General features: G+C 27.8%; 4 protein-coding genes across 6 annotated transcripts; 2 read left to right on the top strand and 2 right to left on the bottom strand.

Moving 5' to 3' along the window:
* Positions 1–54: 54 nt before the first annotated feature.
* Positions 55–4,618, bottom strand: LOC145934744 (metaxin-1). Of its 2 annotated transcripts, XM_083035468.1 has the most exons (6): positions 4,425–4,618; positions 3,355–3,605; positions 2,501–2,666; positions 1,592–1,975; positions 959–1,019; positions 56–195 (listed from the first exon to the last, which is right to left on the bottom strand). In XM_083035468.1, exons 1-6 carry the CDS (start codon positions 4,509–4,511, stop codon positions 179–181), a joined length of 966 nt encoding a protein of 321 aa, XP_082891594.1. In that variant the 5' UTR covers positions 4,512–4,618; the 3' UTR covers positions 56–178. The 2 variants fall into 2 exon arrangements, with proteins under 2 accessions (XP_082891595.1, XP_082891594.1); XM_083035469.1 differs by lacking the exon at positions 959–1,019 and having other exon boundaries at positions 55–195.
* A 1,038-nt stretch (positions 4,619–5,656) lies between these two features.
* On the top strand, positions 5,657–7,896 carry Hacd2 (3-hydroxyacyl-CoA dehydratase 2). The gene is made up of 5 exons (XM_083036502.1): positions 5,657–5,919; positions 6,063–6,179; positions 6,293–6,527; positions 6,598–6,702; positions 6,912–7,896. Exons 1-5 carry the CDS (start codon positions 5,836–5,838, stop codon positions 7,475–7,477), a joined length of 1,107 nt encoding a protein of 368 aa, XP_082892628.1. The 5' UTR covers positions 5,657–5,835; the 3' UTR covers positions 7,478–7,896.
* Positions 7,897–8,266: 370 nt separating this feature from the next.
* On the top strand, positions 8,267–9,770 carry LOC145934817 (mitochondrial import inner membrane translocase subunit Tim22). Its single transcript, XM_083035596.1, has 4 exons — positions 8,267–8,778; positions 8,916–9,100; positions 9,213–9,285; positions 9,382–9,770. The coding sequence occupies exons 1-4, from the start codon at positions 8,538–8,540 to the stop codon at positions 9,462–9,464; spliced, it is 582 nt and encodes a 193-aa protein (XP_082891722.1). The 5' UTR covers positions 8,267–8,537; the 3' UTR covers positions 9,465–9,770.
* A 72-nt stretch (positions 9,771–9,842) lies between these two features.
* On the bottom strand, positions 9,843–13,464 carry Septin1 (Septin 1). Of its 2 annotated transcripts, XR_014425111.1 has the most exons (7): positions 13,082–13,464; positions 12,604–12,796; positions 12,224–12,482; positions 11,701–12,066; positions 11,517–11,621; positions 11,224–11,457; positions 9,843–10,604 (listed from the first exon to the last, which is right to left on the bottom strand). XR_014425111.1 is itself a non-coding variant. In XM_083035592.1 (6 exons), exons 1-6 carry the CDS (start codon positions 13,103–13,105, stop codon positions 11,325–11,327), a joined length of 1,080 nt encoding a protein of 359 aa, XP_082891718.1. In that variant the 5' UTR covers positions 13,106–13,464; the 3' UTR covers positions 9,843–11,324. The 2 variants fall into 2 exon arrangements, 1 of the variants encoding a protein (XP_082891718.1); XM_083035592.1 differs by having other exon boundaries at positions 9,843–11,457.
* Between the last annotated feature and the right edge of the window lie 174 nt (positions 13,465–13,638).

The raw sequence follows: 13,638 nt of genomic DNA on the forward strand, positions 1-13,638 counted from the left end.
AATTATTTCACACCAAAAATTTCCAAATCACTAACATATTACGTGAAATAAGATCTTCTCTTTCTTTTACAATTTATACATTTTCTATTTTTACCATAAAAACAATTTCCATTTTGCTAATTATTATTCATCATCCTCATCATCTAATATGTATTCTGCCGGCATATCTGAGATTTCATCATCCTTTACTGGTACCTTTAACAAACACGTATTATTTTAATTATTTAATGGTGAAGATATATGATGTACTTGTTAAATTTGTCTTCTGATCTATGCATTTTTTTATATAAGTTTAAAGGAAATGATGTTATTTTTATATTGCAATTTTTCTTAAATATCTTGATAATATATATTATCTCTTTCTATATTATCTTCATAATATATAAGCCCCAAATAAAAGTATTGTTAAAATAAATTCAATTTAAAACTAAATCAAAACAAAATTATTTTCATCTCTAAAGTTGCATCCTGAATTGCTTATTATTTAAAAATTATCAATTTCTCAACGTTTTATTAAAGAATAATTCTAAATTTATATTGTTTCTGTCATGTTTAACATTGCTGCACACCATGATATAAAAGAATTAATGTGCATTAAATATAATTGAATATTTTTATTAAGTGTATCAGTAAAGATTCTATCACTTCTCTCAAACATATTTTGCAAGTATAATTTATGTGTGTGTGTGTCTATATTGTTATATTGCTATATATAATTATTTATATAAAGATATAATTTGTCCATTTTCAAACACGCAGGCTAACTAAAAATAAGTTACTTAAATAACTGATTGTATATATGTATGTAAGTAAATAAATAAACTCAATAATATAAGGAAAATATGTAATAAAAAACAAAAATAATGTATAAAGTAATGTATCATGTGTATAAAAGTTGATATTAATTGGTTAATTTCCACTTATGAAAATATATTATCAACGTGCAGCTAATACTCACGTTTTCTTTTCTTCTTAGGAACCTTAATAAATTTTCTGCTTCTTAATAAATATATTAGTACCTACAAATAAAGCTACTTGTAGCTTCAATGTCAATATTTGCATTATTTTATCTTTAGGAAGATCTATTTTTAAAAAGCGTACTTCTAATATAAAGCAATTTTTCGTTTTTTTACAAGATTACAAATATATATTTCATTATTACTACACTTTGTGTTATGTACAAATTAATGCAATCCAATGTTAAAATAAATGTACAGAAATAATCATTAGATTTTTGTTTTGCAACAATTTCTAAATATTTTTTTAAGCAAATAAGATTTGTGTCAATGTAAATATTTTAATTGCAATAAATATATTTTATATATATCAAATATATATATATATATATATATATATATTAAAAGAATGTCCCAGGATAAAAAAATAGAAAAACCAATTAATATCTAACAAAACTTTATACTTGTAGGAATAATTCTTTGTTTCTATTTTTGTCTGTGTCTTTGTTTACTATTCTTTATGTCTTAGTCATAACAAGTAAAAAGAAAGATTCTGAGAATAAACAAACTAGACAGACATATTTTATATATTTTATCAAATTTCCTTTTTCTGTGTATAAAAAAAAAGAACTTACCTCTACAATACCAGTAGATAACGCATATCCTGCCATTGCCAATGTAGCAACAAATGCAGCAAAAATTTGATTCCTTCTCTTATTTGGAAATTCTTCATTATCTTCTCTTGATTTTTCAGCGTTTCTTTCAGCTTTATCCTTTTCATAAGTCTGATATTCATATTCAAAGTACCTTTGTGATATACGCGAAACATACTTCACTAGATTTGTGCAATTCTTCAAGTGATTTTGTAGAATTGGATTTGGTAATGGTGCCTTGAGTAACGGCGCTAAATACGAATACACAATAGCGTCTATTGTACTAGGTTGTTGTCCAAAAAAAAAATCTCCATCTCCAAGTCTCATAGATAATAATGTCAAACATTTTTGTGCCTCCGAATATACCTATGATCACATAAATTGTTAAAATTAATATAGAAAATATTAGAATTTTTCTATGTTTAAACTATGGAATAAATTTCTCTATTTATAAAAAAATTTAAGAACACATTTAAAAAGCTTTAAACTGTTTTATATGTTCATATTCATAAATGTACATACATATTCATATATATACATAATCATAAATGTACATTCATATTCATATTCATATATATACATAATCATAATGTACATTCGTATTCATATATATACATAATCATAAATGTACATTCATATTCATATATATACATAATCATAAATGTACATTCATATTCATATATATACATAATCATAAATGTACACACATATTCATATATATACATAATCATAAATGTACATTCATATTCATATATATACATAATCATAAATGTACATACATATTCATATATATACATAATCATAAATGTACACACATATTCATATATATACATAATCATAAATGTACATTCATATTCATATATATACATAATCATAAATGTACATACATACCTCATTTTCAATAACATCTATATTATCTTCCATAGAATATAAACTTTGCATCAAAGCCTGCGCTTGTCGCTCAAACTTTCCTGGATAATAGAATTTAAATGGAAATGGCAGTGCTTTGCAATACCATGGTCTAATTAATTCATCTAGATTTTTTTTATCAATCCACCTAAAAATAATTGTAATAATGGTACATTCTGTATTGTGATATATTTGCTGTAATTATAAATAAATAATGAGATTAAAAAATATGAGTGTATATCATAAAAACAATAGCTACTATAAGATATATTTGTTAATGTATCTATTAAGCTACTAATATTATTTTTGCATAATTACAGGATTGGACAAACATGTATTTAGTGACCAGAATATGCACAATCTATATTTATGAATAAACATATTTTAATATTATTTATGTTGAGAGGTTTGATAAGTAATAATTCAAATAATTTGTTTATTTAAATAACAGTAATAGTATTTAAATCAAGGATATAACTTTAAAAGATAATCAGTCATTTGCATTTTATGCTTTTCTTTTGCTCAAAAAACTGTAATTTTTCTAGATAAGATCCAAAATTTTAAATAAGTTTTGATTGACAACATTTTAATAATACAGAAAATCTTACTAACACTTGCTAATACTTTAAAAGCAAAAGGCAGCAAAATTTTCAGCAATAGTGACAAATAAGAAAATTAATTCTTCAATTAATTTAACTATCAGATATAATTTTTAAACATCTTTTATTACATATACAATTGACTGTTTAATAATTACTATATTCTTTTATCACATAAATTTCATAAAAATCTCAGAAATTGTATATTATTCTAATATATTTTTGTATATTTCATACCATATAAATTGCAAGGCTGGATATAACTTTTCCTTAAGCAGAGCATCATACGCCATAACATCTGCACATTGCTTATCACTTAATGTGTAGTCAGAATTATAATGTTTTGCTCTAAAAAATGGTAATATATCTTTAACTGTGTCTAAAGTATTTAGACCAGCCCTAAGCAATGGTAATCGACCATTTGGTGTTTTAAATGGATTGCTTGCTAGATTTACTTTCAAAGGTACCCCACTGAATTTAGCATATGCCTAAAAATAACATGATACTTTATTAGGAAACAAATGCTATTATTCCATTAATTAATTTTCATTAAGACATGCAATATTAGTTTTTAATAGCAAAACAATTGTAATATTTGACAATATATATATATATATATATATATATATATATATATATATATACATATAATTCAGGTAGATAAAACTGAAATGACTGTGCCAACACCTGTGTTTAATAAATAGACTTGGATATTAATATGCAGTGCACTCTCACTTTTATTTTACCAGTATAGCATCTCAACATCTGTATACTTTATACATTACATTATTTTTTAAATATATCTCTCAAAACTAACGAATATCTTTTTAACACCTTCAGTCAATTTAAAGATAATTTGTCTTCAATGAAAATATCGAGAGAGATCATTTATTTCGCATTTTTTAATATTGCATATCTTTGTAATTAAATTTTAAATTAAAATTCAATTTTAAAATTTATTTGAAATCTGAAAGAATTATCATGATAAATGATGAAATCATATTAATAAGAGAGAGATAGAGAGAGAGAGAATATTATTCTATTATATCAATTTTCTCTTGAAGTTTTTTAGTTTGCCAGAAATCTCTCATTTTTTTTATTCACTGGAAAGATGCCTCGATATTTTCGTCGAGAAAAAAATCTAATCTTAATTGACCAAAGAATCAGCGACATTTGATGGTCTTGGGACATTGTAGATATTGGGATCGCTTGCAACAATCGGTGAATTTTTTGTCATACAAGAATTATTGTTATAAATTAATCGTTAATCGACTAGCCCACATGTGCGTGTCATAACCTGTACATACCAGAACTTGCAAACATTCTATATCGATTGACGGGAGACCCCAGTCACCTTTCCATATATCTAATTGCAATATCTCGGCATTAGCCATTTCCAAAAACTAGCATTGCCTAGCAAAATCCCGCGCATTCACTCAATTAAATTCTTAACACATAACTATATAACCCTTTGGTAAACAATCTGCACATTGCAGCTCAGGTTAGGTTAAGTCTTTTTATAAAGACCTATTCGCATGAACGATATGAAACAAATGCAGGGACCAATTAGCATCCGCATAGATCTTGACAGAGTGCATTCAAGAAAGATAACGTTTAATTGACCAATCAAGATAAAAGGAATAAAAATTTCTTTGGCCTGATTGGTCAATCAAACGCTACTTTTCTTCGACAAGGACATTTTTGAACGTAACCAAAAGGATTTAAATTAACTAATCGTAATCCATGTGGATAGGCCTTTATGCGGGGTCTACAATAGAATCGTAAAGTCGTAAGTCGTAAGAAATTGACCAATCATAGTTGAATGTGAGGAGAATAATCGACTGTGATTGGTCAATTTCTTACGACTTACGACTTTACGACTCTATTGTAGACCCCGCATTAAGGCCGGTATTCATAGTCGTCGGTATTCTATAGGGTCATTCCACAATAGGTTGCAAATACCCTCGTTGCCAGTTGACAGTTGCGGATTGACCAATCAGCTGACAAGTTGCTTTGCTCTGATTGGTCAATTCGCAATTGTCAACTGGCAAGGAGGACATTTGCAACCTATTGTGGAATGGCCCTTAAGTACAATCTTAAGATGTGATTAACCAATCACAGAGCCGTATTTGCATCTTAAGACATTACTTAAGACGGTCTTGAAATAAGAACGGACTATGAATACCGGCCTAAGGGCCATTCCACAATAGGTAAATTAAAATGATCCTGTGCTGTGATTGGTCAAATCTGAAATTTCACTGAATTTCATTGAAATTGGACTGAATGAAATTCAGTGAAATTTCAGATTTGACCAATCACAGCACAGGATCATTTTAATCTGGATCATTTTGATTTTCTCGCGAAAGCAGCCCTTGTATGCGAGCGTGATTAAGGGCCAATTTCACCAACGTCGGTTAACTTTAACCTCCGGTTAAACTATATCTTTGTCTCGTTTCAGATACGTTCATTAAAAAGAGACAAACATATAGTTTAACTGGAGGTTAAAGTTAACCGATGTTGGTGAAACTGGCTCTAAGGAATATTTTACATTTAATTATATTCAGTTGATCACAAATTGATAAAAGAGTGATGAATGGAAAACGTTGTGTATGCGTTATTATGATTAATGTAGATTTTTAGAATTTGCAAACAAAGAATAATAATTGATAGTAATTGACAGTGACACACGTCTTGTCTTTATCACGTTGCTATGAGAAAATGTCTAACACACTTACACCGTTTGTATACTGGGCCCAAACAGAAAATCAAATTACATTAAAAGTAGACCTGACTGACGTAAAGGTAGGATTTATATATACACTGAATATATCTGAGAGAAATATATATATGTTTTTTAATGTTATAAATATAATATTTCTCTTTTTCTTCCTCAAAAAAATATTTATAAAAATTCTTGTAGTATATTTGTGCTCTATCTGTTATAGGAATTTAATGTTAATCTAAAGGAAACTACATTGCAAGTTACAGCTTATGGTCAGGGAGCGAGAGGTCTGAATAATTACAGCTTCAATCTGAATCTTCATTCATCTGTTGATCCAAATGTAATGATAAGTTTATAAATTAAGTTTTGTATATAGTTATATATATATATATATATATATATATATAATGCAAATATTGAAATTAAAAATGTACTTTCTATGTAATACTGTAGGAGAGTAATTACAAAGTAATTGATCGTCAAGTGGATTTTATCTTGAAAAAGAAACATAGCAGTTGGTGGCCAAGATTAACAAGTCAGCCACAAAAGCCTTCATGGCTTAAGATTGATTTTGATAAATGGAAAAGTGAGGATATGGATGACAATGATGATGAAAAGCGTGACATTCATAATGATTATCCTGACATGTATGATAAATTGCACAAAGAAGAATTTGGCTATAGAAAAGGTATATATGCGAGTCAAAGTTATATATTGTAATAGTATTATAACACTGATATCTCACATTATTCTTTCAGAGGATCTTGCAAAGGTATACCTAGTGATATATAATCTCTGTCAATTTGTTGGCTTTATTTATGTACTTGCTGTAATGGGTATACGATACTCACGAGATGGGCCAGGTATATATATATATATATTCACATGTACATTTTTTAAATAGAAATTTCATTCTTTTGATAGAAGAGAAATAAACAGAATTTTATTTTCTCGAAATTTTATTGAAGCTCCTTTAGCAAGAGCTCTTTGTATACATTGAAGTTTATAACATTTATAAAAATTGTTTTAGAAACAGATCTATCTTAAAACAAAATGTATTTGGTTTTTTTAGATTCCATGAAAGAAACATATGCCACAGTTGGTAATCCGGTCAAGTTCATACAACTTTTACAATTTTTAGAGGTAATGCATCCTTTATTTGGATATACAAAGAGTAGCACACTTGTATCCTTCTTACAAGTGGGAGGCAGAGCGTTTTTGTTGTTTTTTATGATTGATGCTGAGCCTCGTATGCAAACTAAACCAGTTGTTTTCTATCTGTTCCTGATATGGAGTACAATAGAGATAGTCAGATATCCATATTACATTACGCAGTTATTGAACGTTGAGATATCCTTTTTAACATGGTTAAGATACACCGTATGGATACCATTATATCCATTAGGTTTTGTATGCGAGGGTATCATAATATTGCGAAATATTCCATATTTCGAGGAAACTCAGAAATTCACAGTTTCCTTACCGAATACTTACAATTTCGCTCTTCACTTCCCATCTGTCATGAGACTTTATTTACTTCTATTGCTCTTGCCTGGAATATATACATTGATGTCCCGTATGAGTCAATTACGCTCTAGAAAACTTGGAAAATCTACTATTAAGAGGAAGTACAAATGATTTGCAGCATAAGTAACTTTAAGCTGATTTTCCATATTCTTTATTTCTTTTGTAATTACTGTTATATGAAAAATTAGTAAAAAAAAGTAGAAAAATGAAAAGCAGCTCTGCTTTAACATGTACAGCTTTCTTAATAATGTAATTTTATATAGATGTGTTTTATATTATTTTCGGTTAGATAGTTTTTTTTATACTTGTGATAATGAAAATTTTACTTGAATATATACAATAAGGCATACAAAATTCGCTGAGTAGTTAATGTGTTGTGCATTAATTGTCTAAGCTGATTTTATCTGCTTATGATTCTGCATTCATTAATGCATATATATTTAAAAAAAAAGAGCAATACCAAAATTAATATTAAGACTAATTGATTTTTTGCATATATCATCTTGAATACAAATCCTGTATATGAGAAAATAGAATAAATTATGTAAATAAGACAAATATTGTATACAATCTTGTTGGACCTGCAATGTATCTATTATATTTATATACTAATATATATTAGACATTAGACATATATAATATAGGTTTATAAGAATACATTGTCTTGAAAAGTTAGAAAAAATGTACAGTTCGTTGCTTATTATATATTAATAGTAAAAAAAAATATAAAATTTATATTCATTAATTTACAAAATACATAAAATGAAGGAAAAGTGTAAGCGCATGCAATAATTCACTTTTCAAATATCTATCGCACAAACGATATCGATTCTTGCTTGACATATATCGATATTCACTTTACGATTTATTTTGATTCAAAGTTCTATGTGACTTTGGTTAGGAAGCATGTTGTTTGTGAAATTAATTACATACAGTTTTATATTTCACGATTTATGCAACATATGATTTATTTTAGATATCTGTTTGAGACAGTGAAATAAATAATATTTAATTTTCGGGTTTTTTAGAATTTCTTTCATACTAATTTGATTTGTTCAATGTGTTGTTTATGCGACAAATTTTCTAACCATTAAATATACTCGTTTTGTGACGTGATACACACAACACAGGATATATATTTTTATCTAAGTTATCTAAATTATTAAATAAAATGTATCCTATGGATTTAACAAAGACGGTTCCACCTGACAGTGAAAGTAGAAATGTGTTTCTAAATGACACCGAACTAGACAAGATCGCTGTATTCCTTGTTGGGAATCAACAACGTTTTAGAGAAAATATCATAATTCCCAGAATACTGGGACCTGTGCAAATAAAAACGATTGAAGAAAAGAGAATAGAAAGTGCAATGGAAAGTTGTGCATTTAAAAGCATCATGAGTTGCGTCATAGGTACATATTCTACTATTTCATTCTATATGTATATATAAATGTATTGAACACAACAGACAAATTACAAATATTAACGATATAAAAAGTACAAAAATATTAAAAATATATTGTACTAATTAAAACATCCATTTTTTTAGGCTATGGTTTAGGAGCAGCTATTGGACTATTCTCTTCTAGTGTAAATCCTAATGTAGCGAGTGTTGAAAAGCAACAAAGTGCACGAGAAATATTTAAAGAGATGAAAACTACAACACTTGGTTATGCAAAAAATTTTGCAGTTGTTGGATTCTTATTCTCTGCCATTGAATGCACAATAGAATCGGTAATGCTCAATTGACTAAAGATATGTTGAGAAAATATTTTCATATATAATAATTTTTATTGTTTTGTTTGATTATGCATACCTCTTGGTTTATAAAGATTGTTAATTTCAGTATAGAGGTAAAACTGATTGGAAAAATGGCACATATGCAGGTGGTTTAACAGGTGGCCTAATTGGCTTAAGAGGTATTCACAATATTCATGCATTACAAATTATTTTTTTATGTATTCTGTTTAATATATATATTGTTAAGTTATTTAATTTCCTATCATTTTTTGCAGCTGGTGTAAAAGCAGGCATAGTTGGTGCTGCAGGTTTTGCAGCATTCTCAACAGCGATAGACTATTACATGCATAGATCTTAAACTACACAATTTAAGTTGATTAGAATATATATATTTGTATAAAAAAGATATATAAAAGTTTGTGTATATGTAGTTATGTATCTGTATAAAATTTGTAAAAACACAAATGTTTCAAATGTAAAAATGCTCACAAATTTAATATCATGTGACTGAAGAATTGGAAGCGTAAAATACATTGCTCTTAATATTCATTTTCTGCCTAATATATTTGCTCAAAATTATATGAAACTCTTTTTCCTAAGTATAATCACATTCACAATGTTTCGTTGTTTTAATTGTATTAAACACAATTTGCATAACACTCATATGTCATATAGGTAGAAAATTACAAAACCTTTAGTCACATTCATCTTAAACATTATGTTTTTTACTTCTATCAATATACTGATAATATGAATATCTAGAAATACATCTACCTCTCTTTCTCTGTATCATTCACATATGTCTTATATAATTCATACAAAAACTAAAAAAGTTAATAGTTATTAAAAAATACGTATAGATTAAGTATATAAATATATTTAAAATTAACTTTGGATTTTTTTCAAAATAGTTTTGCACATTCGTACTTCTTTCGCTTCTAAATGAGTAATCTTAATAATTAAACAATACAAGATTGTTTTACTAAAAAAAAAAAAGTGATATTGTATCAACATATTTCTGTGATATTTGTCAGAAGTACTTTCGAGAGCTGTGTTTTAAAACAGATCTATTACACGAGTTCTTACATCAATTCAATATAAGATTTCTTATTTAATATTAGCACAATATATGTCTTACCCCTATAAAATATTTATTATGAATATATTGCTCAATTATATGGAAATAATCATTATTTCTCTTATTCTGCAAGTATCTATAACAAATCATACATGGTTTTCAACAAATAGATTACATATTTATGCAATATAAAAAAATTAAATTCCTTATGTTTGTGTACATATGTTAATATTTAAATCATGATAATGACAAAAATTGCAAGGCACTTTCCACAATTCTGTTTTTTTTCATTACGTAATTTTTTTTACCTGAGATAAAATTCTTACTATGTCATATATATATAAGATGTTTGATATTTTGTTTCTTTCAATAAAAGATATGTAGTTAAAGTAAAAAAAAATCCTCCCCCCCCTTCCATATCTGGAAAAAATTGTAAAATTAATGAAACTTATTGTTAGTAAAATTTTGTATACTAGACACTTGCATTCATAATCTTAATCTTGCAATCTTGACTCATTGGTCTTGTTTTCTTCTAAGTGATAAAATCTTTTTTAGATCTTTTTATTACACATATGCATAAATTTATGATATGAATAAAACTTTAAACAGTGCCATCAGTTAAAAAAGAATAAAACACAAGTCATATAAAAAATTAATAAACTGCAGGCACAAATTTTTAAAATAAATTTTCAGTTTTTACACATACAATAAAATTTTATAAAAATAATGCAATTATCCAAATTCAATTAGTTAAATAAATTTAAGAAAAATTGACAAGAATAACCTATTAAAGTGTTTTTCCTGCTAATCTTATCAATTTTGTTGATTACTTGTTCCGGACAAAAGCTAACTTATAAAAAAAATATCAAGAACTCTTTCTTACACACAATGCACATTTCTCAAAAAGTTACATCAAAGATAGATTCCATTATTTTTCATATTCTTATGAAATGTATGTATAAAACGCGTAATATGTATATCAAAATAAGATTATTCTTATGAAGATGAGTCTAGAAAAATAATACGTCCAAATCAATACCTTCGTCATGTAAGTTACTAAAAAAGGTTTATAGATCTTTTTGGCACACGTAACAGTGAAAAGTCACTTTCTTCACCATCAGTATAAAAATGCATATTTGATCAAGGTTGTTGTTGTTGCATCTGTGCTTGCATCACAGCCAGCAATTCTTGCATATGTCGTATTTCTGCTTCTTTTTCTTGCAAAATGCGATCCTTTTCTGATACTGTGCTGTTTTTTTCAGATTCAGCAAGGCTGTAAACAAAAGAAAATGAATATCGTGCATACATAAAATTCGTGATTATTACACTTACGTTTGACGTCGAGGCGGTACTGGAGCTCCCTTTGCCAATCTTTCACTACGATAATTTTCATAATGTACTTCTTGCGTTACTTCCTGTAAATCTTGCATATGTGTACTACAAAAAAAATATTGTTAGAACATATATACATCAATATATATATTACAGCATTATGTAATAGTAAAAAACAACTTACATCAGCATTGTCCTTAATTTGATAAAATCGCAATGATCAGGATTCTCGACTTCAACAACACCCCATGAATATACTCGACCTCGTACTCTCTTTCCTTTGACTTCGATTAAGCTATTTGCACCGCATACTGCGAATGGAACAGCTTCTTTTAATTGACGTACTTGTTCTTTGTAATCCTCATCTTCGTCGCTATCACAGTCTGGTAAAGGATATATTTTGATTCCACTGCCTTCAATCTCTTCCATAACTCTTTTTTTCAAGCGTAAGACTTCCTTTTTAGTAAGTACATCAGCTTTTGCTATTACAGGTACTATATTAACTTTGTTATGAAGTTGCTTCATAAACTCGATGTCCAACGGCTTCAATCTGAAAACGAGTAACAAAATTAGAGAAAGAAAAAAACTGTTTATATAAATTTCATATAGAAAATAAGCCAAGACTAGCTTTGAAAAATAAATATTAATTACTGTGCCTACTTTTAACTCTAAATAATTAATATTACAAGATAATAATTCACACATACCCATGACCAAACGGGGAAATAAAATAAAAACAACAATGTATTCTGTTATCTACAATGTTCCTTCTGTTTAAGCCACTTTCGTCACGAAGAAATCTTTCAAATTGATCATCTATGTATTGAATGATAGCTCTAAAACTATCTGTGTTATCGATTGCATCTCCATAACCAGGTGTATCAACAACTGTTAATCTAAGTTTGACCCCTCTTTCTTCAATCTCGACCGTTGAAGCATCAAGTTTAACAGTTTGATTGGTTTTTTCTATTTAACAATAAACAATGAACATTTTAATTTATATGCAGCTGTGTATAAGAAATTATATACTTCACTATTATACATGTAAAAGAAGGAAGAGCTATCATAATAATTCACTTATGCTTACCCACTGCATCAGGAATTATTCGTTCGGGATACAAATCCGTAAGGAACAAACTATTTACCAAAGTGGATTTTCCAAGACCAGATTCTCCGACAACCATAAGTGTAAACTCGAAACCTTTTTTCACAGATTTCCGATGCACTTGATTAGGTAAATTTGCAAATCCCACATATCCAGGTGTCTCGAGACTTGCAAACTTGAAAAGATATACATATTTCAGAATTAATAATTATTCGAAGCGGAAAATAAGAAAGTATGGGTATTCTAAAATCTTTTTCACATATATATAAAATCAAAAAAATACATAAAAATAATAAATTTATATTTATATTTATGCTCACCACAAGTAAATAAGTAGTAATAGAAAAATGTAAGCTATTTAATTCGTATGTGTCTGTTTAAAGATTAAAAGTAAGAATATTGAACATTGAAATAATAGCAATGTAGCATATTCCACGAGTACAAAATATTTTACACTTACTGTTTTTACGCTCTCGCTCGACATGCCGAATGTATCGCAAAAAATGTGTTTCTCTTTATAAAGTTACGAGCAATTCGGCTCAATTTCAAGATCAATGGACGTCGCGTCAAATATGACAGAATGCGATACAAAGAATATAGTACACAAAAAATAGGTTATACTTCAGTCAAAGATATTCCCCTTCGATCGACACATTGCTTGCGTACGAAAGTTTTGCGATTTTCAAAAGTATAATCGTACTATAGTAGCTACTGAAAGCGTTGTATAGTCGTATTATAATCGAATTCGACGAATAATGGAAAATTTCTTCGCGAATTTTGAGAACGGATGCACCGTACGGACTATACAGGATATAGCGTTAGACAAGGAGGACCTGAGGGGGTGGAGAGGACATTATGAATTGGAGTAAGTTAAGGCGTGGCAACTCAACAGCTGAACGCTATTCCTTTATACCCGCAAATACAAAATTGCAATATAATTTTATCAAATTTTACATTTATAATGTTATAATCTATTAAATCTATAATGACATATATTTAATTTTATATTACATTAAT

This window comes from Prenolepis imparis, unplaced genomic scaffold, assembly GCF_030444845.1.
Source record: "Prenolepis imparis isolate NDT839.2.m4 unplaced genomic scaffold, iyPreImpa1.0 SCAF_4, whole genome shotgun sequence".
In the NCBI taxonomy this organism is placed as follows: Eukaryota; Metazoa; Arthropoda; class Insecta; order Hymenoptera; family Formicidae; genus Prenolepis; species Prenolepis imparis.